Genomic DNA, 24,135 nt, shown 5'->3' on the forward strand with positions numbered 1-24,135 from the left:
TAGGGAGTACCTAAAGTAACAGGGACTTGTTAAGGGTTGATTTAAGATCTTCTCATTTACCCACCAGGTTCAACAGAGGGAATAACTTGACCAAACCCCAGCCCCCAATATGCCTCGGCCCAATCCCGACACGTTTTCCATAGCTGTCCATTTTTCGGTTTGTTAATTTCCCTTCGAGATAGACCATATTGTCTTTTTACCAACCCCATCCCGAGATCAACTATTAATAAAGGCTTGGTTGGACATAGGCACATAATTCTTGCATTTCGGACTGCTTAGCCTCCCCACAAAAACGAGCAAGCAGGAAAAAATATCTATGAACCATAACACAAGTAACACGACCTCAGGAGAGACATTTAAGTGAGTAAATGTGTTTCAAAAAATTGTAGTCTTCACATAGTTGAGGAAAAATCAAATTAACCAGGAAATGACACACTGGTTGGACACTTGGGGCTGGGCAACAGATGCCCAGGGGAACAGGTCTTGCATTTCTAGACCATACAGACTTAAGCAGCTAATTTGTGGTCCATCCACACGCTAATAAAAGGTTCCCAACAGTCACGGGTGGAAGGGTAATCAGTGTATTTTTCCATTAGTAAAATCATATATAATATATAAATAAACATTTTAGAAACAGGCCTGCATGCTCAAATCAAATTTAATATAAATACTTATGAACAGCGAAGTTTGGAAATTCCTTGATAATGTGTGTCATATCCATAAATATACAACTGTACCATAATGGAAGCTTCAAAATGTTTTACAACTATGCATGTGGAAAAAAATATTTCAGGGATTTTGTTTTTAATCCCAGAGAAAGACATTTCATTTGTTTAGCATTTATGACACCTTACTGTTAATTAATCACTTAAAGTAGTCGTTTTAATACTGCTATGTGTACACTTTCTACAAAAACACTTGAGCAATGTCAGTCAGTGTTTTCTAATGTATAACATATTAATAACAATTGTTACTTTTATTTCTCAAATTAAATGCTCACTTTAAAAAGTTACATTAGTCTTATATTTTATATAATCATTTTGAATTTAATTACCAACAGAAGAAAAAATAATCCAAAGATACTGTACTCCAAAGTAAGATGTACTGGTAGAATAGTGGGGAGCATATATTCCTTATGAAGTAAAAATACTATAATACTACAGAACATGATGAGCAAAACTCCTTCAGTTTGAAGAATGTTTATTCACAATCCATTACAAAATTGACAACAAAAATACAACAGTGAGGATACGTGGTGCTTAAGTGCATTTGGAAGGAGATGGGATGTGGAAAATCCACTGCCATTAATAGAAGGCATAGATGGTTGAAAAAAAGAAAAACACAATTTCATAATATTAAAAAATAGTTTTGCAAGAAATATAGATTCATAATACGGACAATGGCCACAACCTCACATTAAACACGAAATTAAGCGGGCAAGAGTATAGGGAAAATGGGGGCTTGTGGCAGGGCACCCGCAAAATTAAAAAAAAGAAATTCAATGAGTTTTTTCGACGTATTTTAGTCGTAGAAAATTACTTCGAAACAATGTGCATCGGTAAAGGGACATGGACCATAAACAGTTAGGAAAACATGCATGCTTGGTCTTCACATTTTGTTGTTAGACCTTATTTATTAATGTGGCAAGCAAAAACATCATTTTTAAATAATCCTTGTCTATTATTTTTTTTGATAAGCTAAAATGAGCTTTTAATTGAAGAATACGCTTGTCAAGTGTTCAACCTACAACATGCCACATCTCAGCAAAATTGAAGAAAATTGCTATTTAATGTGCATGTTGAATCAATAACGGAACACATTTGGCACTCTGTTGAGGATTGTGCCTCAACCTTAGCCACCAATAAGAAATACATTTGCTCATCTCCCCATTCTCTTTGCCAGGTTTCCACAAGAGTCCTAATACTAATGTGTGGGCCTATACCCATGGGGAATGAGTGGTATGTGTTTATATGACAGAGGTCCTGAGATTGCACGTTGTTTTGAATAAAGACATTGTATGAATGAAATTTCATACTAAATTTACCTTTCTTGCTTGGCCGCCTCATTCTCAATTTGAGAAGATGACTTGTTCTTTTGCTGTTTAAAAACATTATGAACTCTCACTTTATACCCTTCATATTCAGCAGTAACAGCAGCTTGATCAGCCTGTAAAAAATATTTTTGGGGGTGAAATTAAGCATTATTTCTCAGGGCACATGGACATTTGAAACCAATTCAACAAAATAAGAGCCAGGGATACCTGCTAACGACTCAAGTGAAAAGGACGGTGGCAGTCACTATTAGTTCGAATAATTAAAACTGTACATATATACAATTAATAATAAGGTTGGTCACAGAGAGCATTATAAAGGATGTATCAAATATTGGTTTAAATAACAATATGGTTTAGGAATAGTAGCTAAACAAAGTACCTGCCTATTTTTTTTTTATAAAATAGGGAGGATTGGAATGCTTTGCCACAGCACATTAGTGATGTCCCCTTCTAGAAATCCAGTCAAAAAGTTTTAGATTTAGAGTAAAGGACCTGTTTGAGTCTTCATATATTTGAATCTTGGTTTTTATCAGGTGTTATATGGTTAATAACAATGTAACCTTCAGCACAATGATACACAATATAAACATCAACAATGAATTGTACAGTTATGTTAATCATACACATACAAAATTCATTTAATATTAATATACAGGTCAAAGTCATTATTATTTCTATTAAAATATTCACATAATTTGTTCTAGCTTTAGTATCTTTGATATCACTTTCCATAATTCATAAACCTTATTTGAACAAATAATGGATCTACCTGAAATTATATAATACTAAGAGTCATCGGAATCAAAGATATTCATACCATTGCCATGCATCCAATAACATTCATAGTAATATCTAGACAAAGCCGGCAACTGAGCCAGTAAGAGTTGAGTATACTCCAAGACATTATTACATAGTTGGCATCTTCCATTTTGTGTTGGCATTTTGTTCCAAGCACCTGTGATCATAGTTCATTTAAATCTTTACTATGGTTATGTTGTACCTTCTGGATAACTTGAACAGAGAAAACAGCTAAGGTCAATATGTAGTTTTAAAATGTAGTTAAGAGCTTTTTTCCAAGAACTTTATTTTGGTTTCAAGATCAGACGTGAGCAAACAAATACATTCAAAAACAGATGGGTACATACAGGGCCAACGCAGAAAAAAACTCAATACCACAAAGCTACAACTTCAAGCAGTAACCCCTCTAGACCCATAATAAGACCAAAGCCCCACCTGCTCCAGCTACAGAACAGCTCCTTCTGTTCCATATATGGAAAAATGCTTCATGGGGGTGGCCGTGAAGCTCGGAAAATCCCTGTCCCTAGGATTATGAAGAGAACACAATCCTTTAAAAAACATCAGTACTCTGCTGACCATTGTTGCAGACAACTTCTTCATTGCAAGAATCTTGCATTCCTTCCGCTCGGGTGACTTCCAATGCTGAGCAAGAAATGAAAGTGCATCTTACACTCTTCAAGTACCTTCATTACACTGCTGGGATAGTGTCTACAGCCCACCTTGCTCCCACACCTGAAAAGCTCTGGGAGCCACCCAATCACCCGAGGGAATGGATCAAGTCCATCCTTGACTCCTGTGATGAATCAGATGGGATTATCTCAGAAACCCTGGGTTGAGACCCTTTTCATGTGGCCAGGGAAAAGCAGACGCTTCCTGATCCTGACCCTGGGGTGGATCACATGAGAGGGGAACCGGGTCAGGAAAATTGGGAGAAACCCTTTAATAACTTCCCTAGAGACCCAATGATCTTAATGGACTATTGTAGAATTGAAACATGTGAATAATAATAATTTGGCATTTATATAGCGCTACGAACCCTCAGGTATCTGAGCGCTGCTTATTATTACCCACAGTGTGTGGTGCTCATTTATCGACCTCGGAAGGATGAAAGGCTGGGTTTGGCCCCGCCGGGATTCAAACCTGCATCAGCAGGCTCTGCACGGATGTCAAAGCGAGCGCTCTACTCGCTGTGCCACTTGACCAACTTGAAGAAAATGGTAATCAGAACTTTGGGGACTTCAAGTCCCACAAAGCCCGAGGTACTGGGACGTGGAAGAGGGGCTCAGAATCCAAAACTGCAAAGTGCAGTCTAGTGGTTCTAATGACCCACACATACTTGAGCATGAATTCTGAATATACCTCACCACAGCACAGGAATGCCTCCCAGATCTGGCCATTGATGACCCCAAACTAAAGGTAAGCCCTGTTGGGCTTCGTTCGCATCAGCCAAGCCACCACTTAAAAATGACTGATCTGCCCTGGAAACCTTCCGAGGCTCGTAGCCTGAAAAGCCTGCCTCCGGCAAGATTCGATTGGCTCCTGCCACAACAAAACAGAGAGCCACATGGGAGCTGGATGGCGATGCCGCCCCCCTTCCAAAGCCCATATTTAAGGCCCTTTGCATCAAACCCTGTCTGGCCCTGTCCGGCTTCTGCAGGCCTGCAGCCAGCACTTGTTTCACACGCTATGTACCACACACTACCTGTATGCAAAAGCGTAGCATTTGCTTACATACGCCCCTGGTGATACTCATCGACCATGACATACATCCGTCATACTTTCTACCTGATGCAGGCTCACAAAAGTTCAGCCACGTTAACCCCCTGAAACTAAGAGCCAAGACAAACACGTATGCCACTAAGCCTTCTAAGCCCTGCACCTCCTCTATCAGAAACATACGTCTCGCCTCACATCTACCCCAGAATTGGGAGCACAGTGGGAGCACAGTAGATCAGTTCCTCAGGCGTCCTGCTCAAGAAACAAGCACCTGGGCTCAATAACTAGCACCACCCTCCTTGCCCTACTCCATGGCTGCCTCCCCTTGACCCAGAGCCCTAAACGAGCATACCAGAACCACCTGCGATGTTATCCTATCCCCGTAAATCCAACTACAGCTCCTGCGTGTCTTAACTCACCTCACCACTATACCCCTTCAGAAGCCTCGACTTTCCAAAGAGCTTCTGCCCTGCCAACTCTCGCCTCGATAGCCAGCATAACATGCAATCCCACTAAGAGCACTCCAATTATATCTGCAGCCTCACGCACCCAGGAGCATGCAGCCTTCTGCTCCACCACAGTTTTACGTACCCTGAATCCTATCATACCCGCGCTCACTGTTGGTGTGCGCACCGCAGAGCCCACAACCTCTACCAATGCCAAAGGTACTTTGAAACACACTCCTGAAAGCCTTACCTACCTTTGGGATACTGCTGCCTCATTTGCCACTGCTGCTAACTGCATTTCAAACACTGTTTCCCTAAGTGCCACTGCGAGCAAATGTATACTTAATACTGCTGCCTCAATTGCCACTGCTGCTAACTGCATTTCAAATACTATTGCCCTAAGTGCCACTGCTAACAAATGTATTCCGGATACTGCTGCCTCAATTGCCACTGCTGCTAACTGCATTTGAAATATTGTTTCCCTAAGTGCCACTGCTAACAAATGTATCTCGAATACTGCTGCCCTTCATTTTCACTGCTGCCAATTGCATGTTAAATCTGGTTGCCCGATGTGCCACAGCTGCCAACTGTAGTTCAATACCCACCGCCTCTGCAGCTAATAATGGCATATGCACACTGACACACAAAGCATTAAGCTCTGCCCCAAGCTCCTCTGCTGCTAATTGTCTCTCTCATCACATGGCCACTGTATCACCTGTTGCCTCACGCAACCACTTACGCTCGCCAAAGTATACTGCCCTAGAGTCTACTTACACACTCAAACAGGCCAACTCCTTATGTGTTTCGAACCTAGCGCTTTCCAGCGCCACCTGCACCTCAACACCCACCACCGCGATACTTGCCAAGGCCAAAGTCACATTGAACTCACTTACACCCTCAACTACCAATAATACAACTGGGAAGCCTCTCCTTACTAACGACACTCACCTAGACAGAACAACCTAATTCGTTAAGGGAGCACTCAACGCCAGGTCCCTTCTAGCCCACGCACTAGACATCTCAGATCTCATCACCACCAACAGCCTTGACTTCATTGCTATCACTGAAACGTGGCTAAATGAAGCCGCGGGCTCAGCCCTCTCCCTAGCCATACCCAACAGCTATACTATCTTCAGGAAAGATAAAACAGGTCACCAAAGGAGGTGGAGTAGCTATTATTGCAAAAACCAACTGTCTGTAACAGAAATCTCTAACCCTACATGCCAATCAGGCGAAATATTTTCAATCAAAATGGCCTTCTCATCCACTGCTACCCTTACCCTCCATCTCATCTACAGACCCTGAGGTCCAATACTATCCTTCGAGGAAGCCATCCTGCAACTTCTTTCAAATGGCATATAACCTGCTTCCAGAATCATCCTCCTGGGTAGATTTGAATCTGGGTCTTAACGATCCCTCTGACAACAATGCACTTGCCATTGCCAACTCTACAGAAGCCTTAGGATTCACCCATCGCATCACTAACCCCACACATTAGAAAGGTCGTACATTAGACTGGCTTGCTGACACTAACTGCAACATTGGGCCTCATTATGAGTCCGGCGGTAGCCGTGCTGGTAAATCCGGCATGACTGCCGCCGGAGTAATTTTCTTTCCGGCGTCCGGGAAGGGGCAATTACCGGGGCATTACAGCCCCAGCGGACCTGGTAATTGCCCATTCCCAGGCGCCGGAAAATATTTCTTCCCATTCCCAAAGAACCCCAAATGGGAATGAGAAGGTCGGATGCACCAGCACAATTCGTAAATGATGCCGGTGCATCCGACATGGCCTGCTCGCAGGTGCCGGTCCCCCCGCCAGGTCAGACCTGGTGGGCGAAAAGGCACCCGCAAGCAGAACTTGTAGTTTGCCGGTCGGGTAACAACGGTGCCGGTAGTTTACCAGCACCGTTGTTACCGGACCGGCAAACTTGTAATGAGGCCCATTGTCTTGAACGCCCTTTGCTCCTGGTCTGATCACAATGTCATCACCTTCAACGTTTCTAAAGACGCCCTAAGGAATGACATTCCTCAACAGGCACCATCTGCCCTCTCAAGAAACACCTGCAACATCACTGCAGGCAATTTACTCCCTCTGTTGCAACCCCTAACAAAACCACACACACTCCAGCAATGACCCCACCACCATGGTAGAACTCTACACCCGAACTATCCTAGAGGCGATTGACAAGATAGCTCCCATGAGTATGCGCAAACCTAAACCTACAGCCCACCTGAACGCTTGCTACACACCGATCACAAAATCCTATGCCAACACCTCTCATTGGCTGCATACTTCTCCACCAAAGCTATAAGCTGGATTGAATGCTTCCTATTTAACAGAACTATGCAGTAACTTGCAGAGTCCCCCCCCCCAAGGCTCTTTGTATCTCCCCGACACTTTACAACATTTTCACTAAGCCCCTATTTGACCTCCTTGACGATTTGGGTATGACCTACACCAACTATGTGGATGATACCCACATCTTCCTCCCCATCTCAGGCACCTACAATACTGACGCCTACTCACTCAGCAAAATTTACCAAACTAATGAAGCCTGGATGACACAGCATGGCCGGTGCCTAATCGACAAGAAAGGAGTTACTCCTTATAGAATCCCGACTGACCAAACTCAACGAGCATACAAATCCTTCATAATTGATGCGAATGTTATCACAGTATCTAAAGAAGTAAAAACCCTGGGTGTTTACTTCGACTCCTCCCTCTCCTTAATCAGATAGGTAAATTCCATTGCATCTGCAGCAGTATACATCTCTAAACTCATCAATGCCTGCAGACCCTTCCTGAGCGCTGAGAGCTGTAACATGATTGCCAGAGCTCTCATTCTCTCTAGGATACACTACTGTAATGCCCTTTTTGCAGGTTCTAATATTCATAACATCAGCAAACTACAGATCGTCCAAAACAATGCTATAAGAGCTGCCCTTAACAACCCAAAAAAAATGACATCTCTGCTGTCAGACGGAATGTTCACTGGCTCCCGGTCCACGACCGCTTTGTTTTCAAAACTCTTTCCTTGGCCCACAAGTGTCTGGCTAATACTGCCCCTAGATACTTGGCTAATAAATTCTCTAAAAACAAATCGAACAGACCTAAACACACTGCCTATTCGCACCTACTCACCATCCCCAGATTTAATCGACAGAAAGCAGGGGTTTGAAGCTTCCCTGCGGTAGCCGCTAAACACTGGAACGCCCTTCCGCATTCACTAAAATCAGAAGTCTCCGTCTGGTCTTTCCGCAAAGACCTCAAAACCTGGCTATTTACGCAAGACCTGCAAAACTAGCTGCGTTACCACTGACCTTCTGCATGAACAACTATGATCCAAATTGATACCTTTGTTATGCATGTGTGTATCTATAACATCCTTACACAAAGTTATCAATCCAGTGACCTTGTGTGTGTATGTAAGTATTCCCAACCTCCCCCAAGCCTGCACCCAGATGCCTCTGGGTTCAGTGCGCCATACACATGTAAAAATAAATAAATTCTCTTCAGGTGCGGGCCATAAGAACAAGAAGGTGGAGAGGCAGAAGAAGGTGGAGAGGCAGAACAAGTTGCAGGTCACAGTTGCAGCAGCAAGAGTGGAAAACCGAAGACATCTGGGCTGCCGCTAAATCTAAAGCAGGTACTGGTCCTGACAGGGACTTCATGTTTGCAGATCGAAAGTGCAGAGGTCGCGCAGTGGGAAGCGCTGTTTCAGATTTCAGAAGGATTTCCCCATGGAGAGAGAGAGTCTCCTGATTGCACGTCTTGCTCCTGTGGCTGGCGAGCACTGGAGCACATTAGGAGCGAGAATAGCTTCTTTCCCGAGTGGTGCGAGCCGTAGGAAAATGACCAAAGCCATTGATCATACAGAAAGCAACAGAAGAAGCAGAGTTTGATGAAGCAGCAAATTGAGCAGACACGTATAAGGAATCCAGCGAGTTTACCATTGTTTGGTAACCCCGGAACGTTCTGTAGTCAACCGCTTGCTATTTATCCTTATTTTGAATACCAAACTAATAATGAAGAGAAGCATATTTGCGCTATAACAACATTGACAAAGGACAAGAAAGGAAAGATTACAATTACTATTATCCAAGCCAAATATATTGTCAAAACAGAGAAAGAGCAATATTGAACCAAAACAGAAACACACATTGCCAAAGCCAGGAAAGGGCAATATTGAAAGAAACTAATGATATCCACTATTGCCTAAGTAAAGAGAGCGCAATACTGAAACAAGCCAACTATAACCCCCATTGCTAAAGCCAAGAGAGGGCAATACTGAAGTCAGCTAATTGTAAACATTATTCTCAGAGTAAAGAAGAGGCAATAGTTGAGGAAGTCATCAACAAGCAATGCCTAAGCAAAGAGGGGCCAGTGTAAAACATGATCGTTGCCAGCAGTTGTTTGATTTAAAAGTGGCAAAATAAGAGTGGCAGGAGAAAGCCCTCCTGGAAGGAAGGGTCAAGGAGAATAGGAAAATAACCTGCATTGCCTGTGGCAAATACAACAGTGGAACAAACAGCACCAATGTGTCAAATGTCTTCTCAGAAGTAGTTGTGAATTTTCATGTTGTTGAAAGTCGAAGACTTTTTCAAAAGGTTTGAAGTAAACCTCACCACAAAGAACTTGGAGTAGTGTTTGGAGATTTTGTCCTAGCAGGTGAGTATACCAGGACAGGGACCTTTTAGTAGTAGTCCTAGCAGGTTAGTGTACCAGAAGAAATCAGTGAAGTACTGCATTGTGGTTGAAGGTTGTGAAGAAAAAGTGGCAAGACCACTAAAGCGTTGACTTTTTATTGTGGTGCAATCCATCCTGCAAAATCTTGTTGTTGATACAGAAGAATTGTGAAAGTATATCTGTTTTCTTAAGAAGAAGAGCCCATGTTGAACATGTGTCTATACTTGAAGAGACAAAGGCCCTCATTACAACACCGGCGCTAAACCATGGCGCTATTAGCACCATGGTTGCTGCCGCTATTGTAACGAGTCCGCCATGGTGAAATGGGGAAGTACCACCCAATTCCAAGGTTGGCGGGGCGGTACTTTACTTCCCCATTTCACCATGGCCCTTCCCCATTCCCATTTTTGCCTCATAGGGCTTAATGGGAATGGGGAAGGCGGTAATTACGGTACCGCAAATTGCGGTAGCGTAATTAGCACCAAGGTCCCTTTGCGAGTCCATTCCTTAACGGCTGGTAAAACCAGCCGTTAAGGTGGGAACCAGCAAAGGGACCTCTTAATGAGGCGCTAAGGGATTACTGGTACCGGTAATCCCTTTGCGCCAGGGTCATAATGAGGCCCAAAGACTTTTTTCATCTGTTAAAGTCCAAGTGAAAGATTTTTGGAGTAAGACTAACTTTATGATCAAAACTTGGTTACAAACTTTCTTATTTGAACATTTGATTGAAATTCCAGCTTTGACTCTGGGGAAGGGGACCCAACCTAGGTTAGAAGGATACACAGCGATTAGGTTTAAGTTGAATATAACTGTTAGTCATGTTACATTTGAATTGTCACTGTTTATCTTTATGAGTCTGATGTATGTATAAGTGTGAGGGACAGATTCCTTTTATTAGAGGGTATCCTTTAGTTAGTTTGATAGGCAGGGACATCCTCTTTAGGTTAGGGATAGTGAGGCATTTCACACACCATTTTAAGTTAATAAAATGGCTACTTTTGAAAAACGTTTGCCAAGCTGTCTGCCTCACATTTCTGACCCCTCATGCTCCACAGGAGCCCATTTCCCCCATCCAAATTATAGTGGGAGGTCTGCATCAAGGAAAGCAAACTCTCAATCTGAAATCTACACTGGCAGTCGAAGAAGAGGAGACTAACTAGAGGGAGATCCGTAACAGACTCCTCCACCTCCAGCCGTGTCGGGGACCTGTTCAATAACAGATACTAAAAAGCTGTGACGAGAGTATGTATTGTTTGCCACTTTGGACCCCAAAGCCCCTCCCGCCCCCCCACTGCAATCAAGCATTTTCCTGGGCATCAACAGGAGTCTTAGCACAAATAAAAGAGAAGATTCTTTTCTATTTCAAAGCATGCCATGGGGCCCCAGGCATTTTAATTGTAAGTGCCAGGAACATGTACAACAAGGGAGATATAAGATTCATTTTAATGGCTACAATCCTCCAAATCCACGATATTTCTTGTGCTGTCCCTTTGTCCAAATCACCAGCGAGGCTCTGGAAGAATGGAGAGATACTACAATTGTACAACTTCGAGAAAGAAAGTAGGCATCAGCTTAACACCAAGATACACCAGAGTTTCAGTAGATTGATTACCTGAAGGGAAATCTTTGAAAAACGTGGCCACAGCATGAGGGACACCCAAACAATCAATCCAGGAGTTAGTGTAATTAAACAAGAAGAATAAGACTCCTTCAAAATTATCCAGCTCTCCATTCACAGCAGGTAAAGTGACTTCAGGCTCTATGTATACAAATAGATCATCATTGAAAGCGATTTTGTAAGATTCTCTCTTCCAGTTTGTTCTGGAATGTTATCAGCTGCACAGCTGCCTGATTCTCTATGAAAACACTGTTTAATTTGATGACCTTGCAAGACTTGTGGAAAACTTCAGGGACTATTCCCAAAAGCTGACAAGGTTCTAAAAATGTAAAGTCGACCACGTTATTGTGGGCATTGTACTCAATGACGAAACCAGCTTGATCTGGGTGTGTTATTTTATTGGTTATTTATAAGGTGCACTATGCAGCAAAAGAACAAGTTACTTCTTACCTGGTAACGTTCTTTCGACGGGATGTTCCTCCGACGTATTCCTTATCTTTGATAATACGTTTCCAGCTCGTTGGCCTCTGAAATTTTTTCTGTAGAGGGTGCTGCGCGTCGACGTGCGCCGAGTCGATTTCCCTCGACGGCCACCGTATCGGCGCCGACGTCACCATGCCCATAAATAGACACGCGCTGCGTCCGTTGCTCAGTTCCGTTTTGTAGTATAAGAAAAGACATGCCTGAATCGGTTAGTAACCTTGAAGGAGCGAAAGCTGCAACCACAAGGGATGTTATCACTGCGGGGATGGATGGGAGGGGCGATAAGGAATACGTCGGAGGAACATCCCGTCGAAAGAACGTTACAAGTTAAGAAGTAACTTGTTCTTCGAAGGGATTGTGTCCTCCGACGTATTCCTTATCTTTGATAGACTCCCATAGCAGTGGTATTTAATTGGAGGAGGGAGTGATAGTGTTATGTATCCCTTTAGGGATGGACCGAGTGTAATACAGCCTTGCCAAATCTGGTCTCTTGAGCAGTGGAGGAATCCAGATTGTAAAATTTTGTGAATGTATGTGCGGACGACCATGTGGCAGCCGCACATATGTCCCGGACCGGTACCCCTCTCTGGAGAGCCGAACAGGCTGCGATACCCCTGGTTGAATGAGCCGTGAGGTTTTGGGGGGGCTCTTTCCCTGCTAGTCTATAACATTCCAGGATGGCCAAGATCATCCACCTGGAGATGGTTTGTTTTGTTATGGGTAGTCCCAACTTGTGACCTGAGTATCCTACAAACAGTTGGTCTGCTTGCCTGATCCTAGCTATTCTGCTGATGTAAAAGCTGAGGGCTCACCTAGGGTCCAGCCTGTGTAGCCTTTCCTCCTCTTTCCCCGGATGGGGAGGAGGGTAGAATGAAGGCAAGGTAATTTGCTGAGTAATATGGAATTCAGAAACCACCTTTTGGAGAAAATTAGGCTTCACCTGAAGGACAACTTGTCCTTGTGGAAGATTGTATGTGGGGGTTTACAGGAGAGAGCTTGTAGCTCACTCACCCTCCTAGCAGATGTTAGTGCTACCAGTAGGACAGTTTTAAGTGTAAGAAATCTCAATGCGCAAGAGTGAAGTGGCTCGAATGGAGTGCCCATTAAGAAGTTTAAGACTAAATTTAAGTCCCATGATGGAACCTGGAATGGTTTTGGAGGGTAAACATTAGTTAGACCCTTGAGAAATTGTACCACTAGAGGAATTTTGAAATACGATGGCTCCTCCGCAGTGCGCTTGAAGACAGAAAGCGCTGCAAGATAGCCTTTTACAGTGCCAACTTGAAGGCCTGAGTTTGCCAAGTAGAGTAGAAACGATAACACTGTTGGTGTACCGCATGAAAAAGGGTCGATATTCTCTTCCCTACACCAGCTGCAAAACTTGTTCCAACAGCAGCGGTAGAAAGACGTTGTTGCTGGTCTTCTGGCCGAAAGCAACACCTCCATGACGTCATCAGGGAGATCCCAATCCTTGTACCTCAACCTTTCAGAGGCCAAGCGTGAAGGTTGAGGGTTCCGGTGTCTGGATGGAGAACCTGACCTCCCTTCTGCGAGAGAAGATTCTCTTTGAGTGGAAGACGGATTGGAGGGCAGATGGGCATATCTAGAAGGTCCGGGTACCACGTTTCTCCTGGCCCAATCCGGGGTAATTAGGATAATGGTTTTCCGGAATCTTCTCAACCTCCTGATCATTTGAGGAATAACAGGGACTGGTGGGAATGCGTAAAGGAGTGGGAACTCCCAGTCCACTACGAACGCATCTCCTAGAGCTCCTCTCGGGGGAAATTCCCTCGAACAGAACAGATCGCACTTCCTGTTGGTGCTTGTGGCGAACAGATCCACCTGAAGGGTTCCCCAAAGGGTGAAGATCTCTTGAAGGACTTCCTGAGCTAGCTCCCACTCGTGGGAGACTCTGCTCTGCCTGCTCAGAGCGTCTGCTGTCAAATTCTTCTCTCCGGCTAGGTGGACTGCCGATAGAGAGATTCCTTCCCGAATTGCCCAAAACCAGAGCTGCATTGCCTCTCTGCACAGTGGCAGTGATTCTACGCCTCCTCTTTTGTTGAGGTAGTGCATGGCCACCGTGTTGTCCGTCATTATCAGGACATTTCTCCCCTGTACTGATGGCAGGAAAGCTTTCAGCGCTAGTCTGATCGCTCTCAGCTCTAATAGGTTGATATGTAGTCTGGACTCCGATGGAGACCAACGACCGCTGATGGTCAAGTCGTTGGCATGGGCTCCCCACCCTGTGAGCGAGGCGTCTGTGACTACTGTCATCTCCGCCCATGGTTGCCAAAACAGTTCTCCTTTCAAGATGTTCTCTGAATAGGCCCACCATTGAAGGTCGTGGGCTACCTTGTCCGGAATCCAGAGGAGGTCTGACATTCTCCCTGAGAATTGTGACCACTGACTTCTCAGTGCCCACTGAAGAGATCTCATTCTCAAGCGAGCCTCTGGCACAAGGAAGATGCAGGATGCCATGAGGCCTAGCAACCTCAAAAAGTCGAAGGCTGTGAGACGCTGGGCATTTTGAAACTTGGTGACCATCTGTAGAATATCTTGAGCCCTCACCTCTGGTGGCAAGGCTTTTCCCAGGGAAGTGTCCAGGACCGCTCCAATGAACTGGAGTCTCTGAGATGGTATCATCTGTGACTTCTTTAAATTGAGGGAGAAGCCCAGTCTGTGAAGGAAGAGGCAGAAATAATCTAGCTGGGTCTGGGCCTGTTCCGAGATACGGCCCTGATCAGCCAATCGTCCAGGTAGGGGTAGACGTGGATCCCTTCCCTCCTTAGACTCGCCGCCACTACCGACATCAGCTTGGTGAAGACCCTCGGGGCGGAGGTCAGCCCAAATAGCAGAACTCGAAATTGATAATGAGAGTTGCCAATTGCAAACCTCAGGTATTTCCTGTGCTTGAGATGGATTGGCACATGGAAATAAGCATCCTGAAGGTCCAGAGATACCAGCCAGTCCTGGAGCTGGAGGGCCTGAAGGATCTGAGAGAGAGTTACCATCTTGAACTTGTCCTTCCTGAGGAACTTGTTCAATTCTCGTAAGTCCAGGATGGGTCTCAGTCCTCCGTCTTTCTCTGGTATGAGAAAGTAGAGGGAGTACCAGCCCTTGTTCCTGTCCGCTACAGGTACCGGTTCTATGGCACCTTTCTCTAGCAGTGTAACGCTCACCTGACTCCCACGGAGGCGCTGGTCTAGTCTGGGTTGCTGTGGCCTCTTCGAGCGTGATGCGCAGAACTCGGAACACCGACTGAACAGGACCTTCAAATCTTGCTTGTCTGGCCCGTAGGAATATCCTTCTGCAGATGAGAAAGGGGATTAACAGTCTGCAGAATAGTGTGCTTGCTCCCCCCTTCCCCCCTTCGTTCTTCTCTAACTTCCTCCGAAATCCCCGGTTGAAGCTCACCTTATGGTTTGAAAGGATGAACTCTCCATCCTGCTTCTGGTGCAGGGGCACGTGTTTGTCCAGTTACTTCACTGGTTTTCAGAATGGCGCTGGCAAAATCCACTTGAGTTTTCCGAGCAGAACGCCGTAAGTATGAAGATTACAAAAGTTCAAGTGTTGAGCCTCCTTTTCTGTTGCCTTCCTAACCTGTGATCTGTCCTTTATTTCAGGTGCAGAATGAAGGCGATGCGTTGAGGGATTGAATTGCCGATGGTAAACTCAGGTGAGTTAGCGATGGGGGCGATCCCTCTTAATGTCTTTATATTCCTCCAGTAATGTCTTTTTGTCCTTTCCCCATAGGGGCCGGGGTGCGGTACCTGCCAACGAAGCGGCGCCGCCCCGAAATGAGGAATGGTCCACCAACAGAAGACCGGTAAGAGTTATGGCGGAAAATTGGGCTTTCCTCATATGTTCCTTCTGCTCACCTTTTGTCTCTTCTTCTCTCCCCTAGGCGCAGAGATGTGGCGACCAGTGCAGACAGTCGCGGTGGAGCCAGAAGAACTCCTGAGGACAGGTGAGTGAAGTGTGGCGCTGCAGCGAGCAACGCGGTGCTTTTAAATGAAAGTCTTTTCTCAGGAACGCTGGCGTGAAGGTTCCGGATGCAGGTAAGAAGTTTGATAAAATTCTTGGTTTTCACCTTTCTCTTATCTTCTTTCCTTACAGGTGTTCCAGGATCGAGGCGGGCGTGGCTGGAGACCAGATGCAAGAGCAGACACGGTGAGCCTTCAGCTGCTTGGATGCAGAACAACGCGAAGCATGAGCTACTGTCTGGGCGTGGCTTAAATAGCCCCCAAAGTAGTTCCAGGTAAGTATCCTTCCCTGGCCACGCCCGAGTGGCAAAATAGTCCCAATGAAAAAATAGTCCCTTTCAGGTCTCAGGGAGGCCTGAATCTTGTAGCATGGTCTGCATCAGGTAAGTGCACAAAACACCTTCCTTTATGAGCCTGGCGCCAACGGCGCCAAGACAGAGTCCAAAGAGCCCCTATAAGGGGCCGCTGGGCTTTTACCCGGGGGCATGATACCTGCTCCCGGGGGTGCTGGGCCTGGCCTGGTGCTCCGGGGGTAGGCATCATGACAAGCAGGTCCATAATTTCCTGCAAGAGGAGCGGATCTGGAACTTTTAGGGAGCTGTTCCCCGGTGGATGACTCTGAGGTATGTGTAGAAAGGGTAGGCAGTAACCTTGGGCAACTGTCTCCAACGCCCAAGCATCTGACGTTATAGCCTGCCATTCCGTCAGATGGTGAGTTAACCTGCGCCCTACAGGTGTCTTGTGTGCGAAGGCCTCAGAGTAGTTTGGGGGCGGCTGATGCAGATGCCGAGGGTAAAGAGGCACCTGCTTCTGCTGCGGTCTTATTACCTTTGACCCGTCCACCTCGGGTGGATCTTCTTTGGCCTCTTTGAGCCGGCTGTCCTCTGCTTTTTCCGAATGCGGAATAATAGCGAAAGGACTTTCCTCTCCCAGAGGTTCCTGAGGGGCGAAAAGGAGTTTGGCGGATAGCAGCTCCTAAGGATTTTGCTGCTGCTTTAGAAGTCTGTAACTTTTCCAGACTGTCATCCGCCTTTTTCCCGAATAATGAAGAGCCGTAAAGGGCATATTCAAAAGTCTGGCCTGTACATCAGGGGCAAAGCCTGACTTTCGCAACCATGCATGCCTGCGGATTGTTGTACTTGCCACCATGGCCCTGCTGATACTGTCAGCAGAATCGATGCCTGTTTGAAGTGATTCGCACATGGCATCTTTGCCATCTTGAATGATGTTAAGGAAGGCTTCCTTCTCCTCTCCATCGGGTATGCAGTCAGCCGCTGAAGAAGCACACTCCCATAATGTGTGACTGAACCTGGTGAGCGTACAGGTGGCGTTGATGGACTTCAACGTCATACTACAGGCAGATAAGACTTTCTTTGCCATAGAGTTGTACCTCTTGTCATCCCTATCCTGTGGGACAGTAGGGTAAGCAGTCCTACTGCTGGATGAAGTTGCCGCTTGAACCACCAGGCTCTTTGGGGTCGGGTGTTTTGACAGGTATTCAGGGTCAGCAGCCGCTACCCTATACTTTGTCGACAGTCTTTTATTGACTGCTGGGATAACTTCGGGAGTTTCCCAATTGGATGCAATTTATCTTTGTAGGGCTGCATGGAAGGGGACCACCAGGTCCTCCTGTGGGCCTTTGTCGAATATATCTGTTAGATCATCCTGTTGGAAAACAGGTGAAGGCGCAGACCAACCCATAAACTCAATTATTCTTGCCATCAGGGTTCTATATGGTGTTTCGGCATGTTCCCCTGGGTCTGGCTTTACAAATTCCACTTCTGGGGAAGTGTCAAGTCCACTTGCCTCATGAAGTAAGTCCTGTAGTTCCTTCAGCCTTCTTTCTTCAGAGGTGAAATCCTCTGCAGCAGGCAGTGTGGATCTCTGTAAACCAAAAGTTTCTTGGTCAGAGTCTTCCCTTTCTTCATAAATTGAAGAAAGACCAGGGTATTCTGATCTCTGAAATGGAGTAAAGCCCATCTCTAGGGCCGAAGGAGCCAAACTCGTCGTTATTGGACGAGAAAATGTCGAAGTCGTCGACGCCGATGTAACCGGCTTCGAAGGCGCCGAAAATGGCGTTGAAAAAACTGGAAGGGGTCTCGAAGAACTCGAGAGGATCGGGATCCTACTCGAGGGCATTGACGACGGTCTCGGCGTCGTGCCGGAGGCCCTTGAAAACACCGTTGGCTGTGGAGCCTTGGTCCTCTCTTTCATCGGCGTCGACGATGGCGTCGAGTCGATCGACCGATGCGTCGAGGAACTCTTCGACAATGGCGTCGATGGCGCAGACCCGTGCGTCGAAGGAACCTTCGACGCCGGCGTCAAAGACGGTGCCTTCTTACCCGATGGCTCATGGCGCTCTCGGGTGGAATATTTCGCGGGGTGCTGCGACTCGCGGCGTTTTGATTTTTTGCATTTTTCACCCGGGGTATCACCCTCAGCTGTCTTCGAGGGGGTCGAGGCCGCGTTCTCGAAGACGCTTAACATTTGCTTTCTGAATTCCTCCACTCAGCTTGAGAACTGTGTTTGGTGGGACAGGAAACTCTTTCTGGGGACACCGAAGCCGACGAGGAATGGGACCTTCGACGTCTCTTTTTTGAGTGTCTAGTTCTCGACAAATGGTGGGAGCTGCTTCGAGATCTAGAATGGGAGTGTTTTCGACGGCGAGGAGACGAATGCCTCGACTAAGCCGACCATACCTTCGAGGAGGATTTGGCTGACTTACCTCTCTCGAGCTTCCCCTTTCGCTCCTTCAGGGCTTTCGCCGTCATGGACATGCAGTCCTCCCACTCCGAACAATGGTGCTCGGACCCCAAGCACCATAAACAGACCCTGTGTGGATCTGTTATTGACATTTTTTTACCGCAGTCTCGACATTTCTTGAAGCCGGATTGCGTCGTCGTCGCTTCTGATGAAGAAGCCATCGAGAACGTTAAGGAATATTCGTCGAAATAGATTTAGATAAACCTGACTGAACTGAGCAACGACGTTCCGAGGCCCCACGAAGTGCGGAAAAACGGAACTGAGCAACGGACGCAGTGCGTGTCTATTTATGGGCATGGTGACGTTGGCGCCGATACGGTGACCGTCGAGGGACATCGACTCGGCGGATGTCGAAGCGCAGCGCCCTTTACAGAAAACATTTCTGAGGCCAGCAAGCTGGAAACGAATTATCAAAAATAAGGAATACGTCGGAGGACACAATCCCTTCGAAATTGGGTTTCCCGGCGCCACAAGACAAAAGAGCGAAGGGGGACATGGGAGGTAAAACAACAATAACGGTCCTCCTAGGCCTTGTGACAATCGGATCGTGCAAGTGCAGTAGCAAGAAGTACAGGGGGGGAGTGGAGGCAGGGAGGGTAGGGGAGGAGGAAAGAAGGACAAAGGGAGGAGGGGCTGGGCAAGTGCTGGGGCGGGAGGGGGTGGAGTAGGCAAGTGCCATGGGATGCCAGAGTGCAAGGGAAGTGAGGCGGATCAGGGCTGAGGACAAGAGTCACCAGCCTAGTGACCAAATCCTTCCAGTAGATCTTGATGTTGCCATTCAAAAAAGGCAAATGCGCAGTATGATGCACCGTCCCAGGCCTTCTTCACTGACTTCAGGAGCATGACTTGACAATTTAGCTACAGAATCACAGAATCAGTGGCTTAGTCAGAGAGGAATCTTGACACCCTGTGAGTGAGACTGCTACCGTACAGTGATCAGTGAAAGTCCTAAAACCCTTTGATAATATCAATTTGGGAGTGACCTCTATGTACAAAAGAGTAGTGAAAGTAAGTCCTTTTCCCGGGATGGAAGAAAAACATCACCATGCCTCAGTCAGTCCCAATTTTCTCAGAAATCTAATCAGGGTAGCTGCAATTTTGAAATCACTCCGAGAGGGGCCAGAGTCTTATCATTAAAGGGGAAAATGACAGTTTTTTTCTCCAAAAATGGTGTACCCTGAGATGAAGGATGGCCAGCCACCAGAAAAAAAGTCCAGTAGAAATGTCTCTCATTGGTCATTGGTGTATATATTAATATTAGGGGCGAACCTCCTGTACAGGTATGCAGGAACATTTTGTTTAAAAAAAAAAGTATGTGTATGGTGAACAAAAGTGCAACCACTTCCTTTTCCTCTCTTCCTTGGAGATAAAGAACTAATAAGAGAAAAATTTGCTGTTCAGACCGCCCATTTTGGTGGTGAGAGTAAACCATGAAAATTCAGGGTAACAAAAACATGCATCAATTATTACACAGCCGCAGACACAATCAATAATTACAGAATATTTATTAATGAAACAGAAACATCTGTAAGTTCCTGACTTCCTCATAGATTGTCAGGGCAGTTCCAGCTAGTGCTACATCCCCCTTGAACAGAGACCTCCAGGATCAACCAGAAGAGCACAACTTCATGGGAAGCATGCGATGTGGGAAGCCTGCAGTATATTCTAATAGTTCATAGAACCTTTACCACAATGGAAAGGAAAAGTAGCCAAGAGAGGCATTTGTCGAACTACCAGTATCCATGCCCTAGGCATCTGAAGCCTGCAAATTAACTACATCTTCAGTAATCATGCGACAAGTTAAACAAAATGGTTAGGTTTCACATGCCAAACCTGGATCAGGTGACCTTGTTGATTGCAGCATCAGCAGTCATCTTTCCCATGGTGGAGCATCCAGCCCTTCTTAACCCTCCCAATCTTAACCAGCCATGAGGCCTTCTCTTGGGACCTTGAGAAGGTGCTAAAGATGAAGAGTCGTCCAAGACACTGAAATCCCCCACTTCGATTAGGATGCAGGAGGTGCTTAGTGTTCTGTGGTATGGAGACGTACTTGGGTCTGTCATCATGGTGATCAGTAATGAGCATGAGAAGTATCACTGATGTGATTTTAAACAAGGATGTCACCTCCCTAAAGGCCCTTTGTTTGGCTAGTGTTGATCCTGAAAAAGATTGAGGTTGCCATCTATGAATGAGATCTCCTGTACTGTGCAGACCGCTCCCATGGTCCACTCTTTAACTTGGTAAAAGTGAACTCTTGTTAGTACGTCTGGAAAGGGGCTAGGAGCTTGTTGCATAGAAGAGTAAAAACAATGTATTCTGTCAAACAGCATATCAGCAAGTTTGAGGATACTGCAGAAGAGGTGCTCAAGTATGCAGTGAATGCCTAGATTATTAAACGTTGATCTGTTTTCAGTGTTCTCTTGTTGACCTGCAAAGACTTGCAATGCACTTCTAAGGCCTCTACTAAAAGTAGGTGCTGGAGGTCCATTCTGGTGGCTGGTGTGTGCATGGGTTGACTGTGCACTTAATACTGCCTTGTCATCCCTGGACAGCCATGAAAGGAAGCTCAATTGCCCCTCTTGTGGTCTTTGGCTCCACTGCAGAACAGGCCAATGGGGATGAAGAACAGACACACCTAGAGAGCTCTGCTGTGACCTCTTTGAATGCAGGACCAAGGTGAACAGCTCACCAGGCAGGTGCCCGTACACTACACGGGGCAACATCACCATCACCTTGAAGCCGAGCTAGAATGTGGTGGGAGGAGCGGGGGAAGGAGTGGAGAAATGCCACAAATCCAAGAACAGATCCTCTTTGAACCTCAAACCACTGCAGATCCACCTCTCGGTTACCACTCCTCCAGAATAGTCTGTCACAGAGAGACCCCTCTTGGGAAACAGTCTCCAAAGGGCCCCACATCACACCCAAACACACAGCACAGACAGGAGCCCCAGGGGGCTGCCATGCTCCCACGAAAGGATAGCAAGGGGAGTATACCATAGTGAGGAAGCGTAAGCACTACAGGCGCCCCGTGCAGTCTGCTCTTGTATTGCCAGTCCGTGAACGGTCACAATGCTCAGCTCATGTAGGAGACGGAAGGAGAGGTAGGTCGCACAGATTCCACTGAGCGTCAATGGTCCCCGCCCACGGGCCTATGGCATGACAAAAAGTCTGATCAGCGATGCATACTTCACCTCTAGTGCAAAGGGCCAAGTCCTGCTCCGGACCCCAGACCACCAGAAGGATTAGCCACTGTGGGTGAAACTAGTTGAAACTAGTGCCAGCTGCTGCCTTCACATTCACCTTCATACCCCCTCCCCTCCCACTGCTGACTCTACCTCTGATGCTGCTCTTAGCAACCTCCACCTCGCCATCACCAACACCAACACCCGCGCTATCCTTGCCCCAGTCATGAGGATATGTCGGAAACATGCCACCAAGCAGAACACCTGGTATGACTCTGACTTGAAGCCCTGAAGCGCAAGTGCAGAGCTGTGGAAGTGGCATACCTCAAGCTCATCTTCAGAAAAACTGGCAATATTGCCTCTCCATTCGCTCCAAGAAGAGAGCCCTCATCCAGGCACGCATCTTTGGTGCATCCAACAACGCAGCTGAACTCTTTCAAATCTGCAAGGAACTAGCCAATCCCTCCGCAGGCTCCACCACACCTCTTCCCTCTCAGGCCCTCTGCACTGCACTGGCCACCCACTTCACTGCTACAACTGAGAACATCCTGAGCACTCTCTCCTCCCCCTTTCCACCTCCCATCCCCTGCCACACCTGCCCTCCCATCCACCCTCTACCTTCCTTGCCTCCTTCTCTTCTATCACATCGGACGAGGTCTCTATGGTTGTCCTGTCTAGGGTCTCCTCCAAACAGGTCCCCCCCCCCTTGTTCTTCCAGAACTATTAATGACAACATTGGCTCCCTTGCCCCTGCTCTTACTGATTTTGGCAATCACTCTCTTGCTACTGGATCCTTCCCTTCTGCACCCCATCCTAAAAAAGCCTTCTGCAGACTTCTCATGTCCGGATAACTATTGCCCCATCTTTTTTTGAAAATTCATTTTTATTAAGGTTTTGGCTTGTGACATTAATAAAACAACAGTACAACTACGAAAATGAACACTGATACAATCACAACCTTCCCCCCCCCTCCCTCTTCCTCCTCCTCCCCTCTCCCTCTTCCCCGTCATGGATCCTAGAATAACAATTTCGGCAAAGGTCCAACACAATATGTTATGATACATTTGCAAGCAAAGGGTAGTTCTTATACTGACGCTCGAGACGTAGGGCCCAGTACTCCGGAGTTGAGACGACCGTCCCATTAAGCCCCCCTGATCCTTGAGGTGGGGTCCTCCGAGCCCTCGATATTGGTCTTAGATTCATCAATTAGGTGGGTCAGGAATTCCATGTCGTATATAGCGCAAAGTTTGGTAACCCATTCCCCTTCCCCTGGAGGCCGGGTTGCCTTCCATTTTTGGACCCAACAACATCTAGCAGCCACTAACATGACCTGTAGCATGTGGTCATGAGTTACTTTCGGGCCTCCCTCTACTTCAATGCCAAACAACATTAACCATGGGGATAGGGTTCTTTCAATTCCATCCACAACCTTTATCCAGGACAGGACCTTGCTCCAATAGGTTTGCACCACATGACATTTCCACCCCATATGAACATAGTCCCCCCTTTCAGTATGGCATTTCCAGCAGTGTGGGTCATATCCCGTCCTCATCCTGGATATCCTCTGTGGTAATGCCAACTGTGGATCAATTTCAGGGCCTCGTGGCGATATTGGGGTGCAGCTGTTGAACGATTGGCTTGTCTGCACATTTTAGTCCATCTCCTGTCTGTGAAGGGCGTACCTAGATCTTTTCCCCATTGTACCTGGGCGGGAGGGGGATCCCTCAGGGTGGACAACAACAACAGGCCATAGAGCCTAGATATCACACCTTTGGTTCCCTTATATGTAATCAAGAGTTTCTCGAAGTCTGTTAGGTCTCTCCTAAGAGTGTCCCCCCATCTGTTTTCAGTAAGGGCCCTTTCAGTTGCAGATATCGAAAAGGGGAGAGGTTTTTCAGACCCAGAAGCTCCTTCAGATTTCCTAGGGATATAAATGTTCCATCAACCCAAAGCTGTCCCGCCCTGCTAAGACCCGCTTCATACCATTGTTGGAAGGCCAGTGGTTCATCAATTCCGTCCATGAGTGGAGGGGGCCAGATACAGCTTAGGGGCGAGGGCCATGTCGTGAGCCATCTAAAGTAACCCCCTTCTTTCCATATGGATCACAACACCCCCGTGACTGGGTGGGTTAATATTCTCCTCGAAATGCATGCTTCGGGGACCCATAGTCATTCGTCCAGTGTAACCGGGGAGAAAAGCGCATTGTCCAGAGCCACCGACTGTTTCTTTGGGCCCATCACAAAGTGGTCAACCAGGATTCGCAATTGAGACGCCTTATAATATGTATCTAAGTCTGGGAAATTCACTCCAACCTCATCTTTGGGCCTTGTCAATACGTCATAAGCGATTCTATGGGACTTGCCTGCCCATAGGTAGTGCAGGAGGGCACGACTAACCTCAAGAAGG

General features: G+C 46.6%; 1 protein-coding gene across 2 annotated transcripts in view; it reads right to left on the reverse strand.

Moving 5' to 3' along the window:
* Positions 1 to 24,135, reverse strand: part of GCC2 (GRIP and coiled-coil domain containing 2) — a 1,745,187-nt gene that overhangs the window by 448,303 nt on the left and 1,272,749 nt on the right. For both annotated transcript variants that reach the window (XM_069636885.1, XM_069636884.1), the window contains one exon: positions 2,045 to 2,166. In XM_069636885.1, coding sequence (XP_069492986.1) covers positions 2,045 to 2,166 — 122 coding nt within the window. The remainder of the gene's footprint in view (positions 1 to 2,044; positions 2,167 to 24,135) is intronic.

The sequence above is a fragment of the Ambystoma mexicanum genome, chromosome 7p (assembly GCF_040938575.1).
Source record: "Ambystoma mexicanum isolate Mex_15411 chromosome 7p, UKY_AmexF1_1, whole genome shotgun sequence".
Lineage (NCBI taxonomy): Eukaryota > Metazoa > Chordata > Amphibia > Caudata > Ambystomatidae > Ambystoma > Ambystoma mexicanum.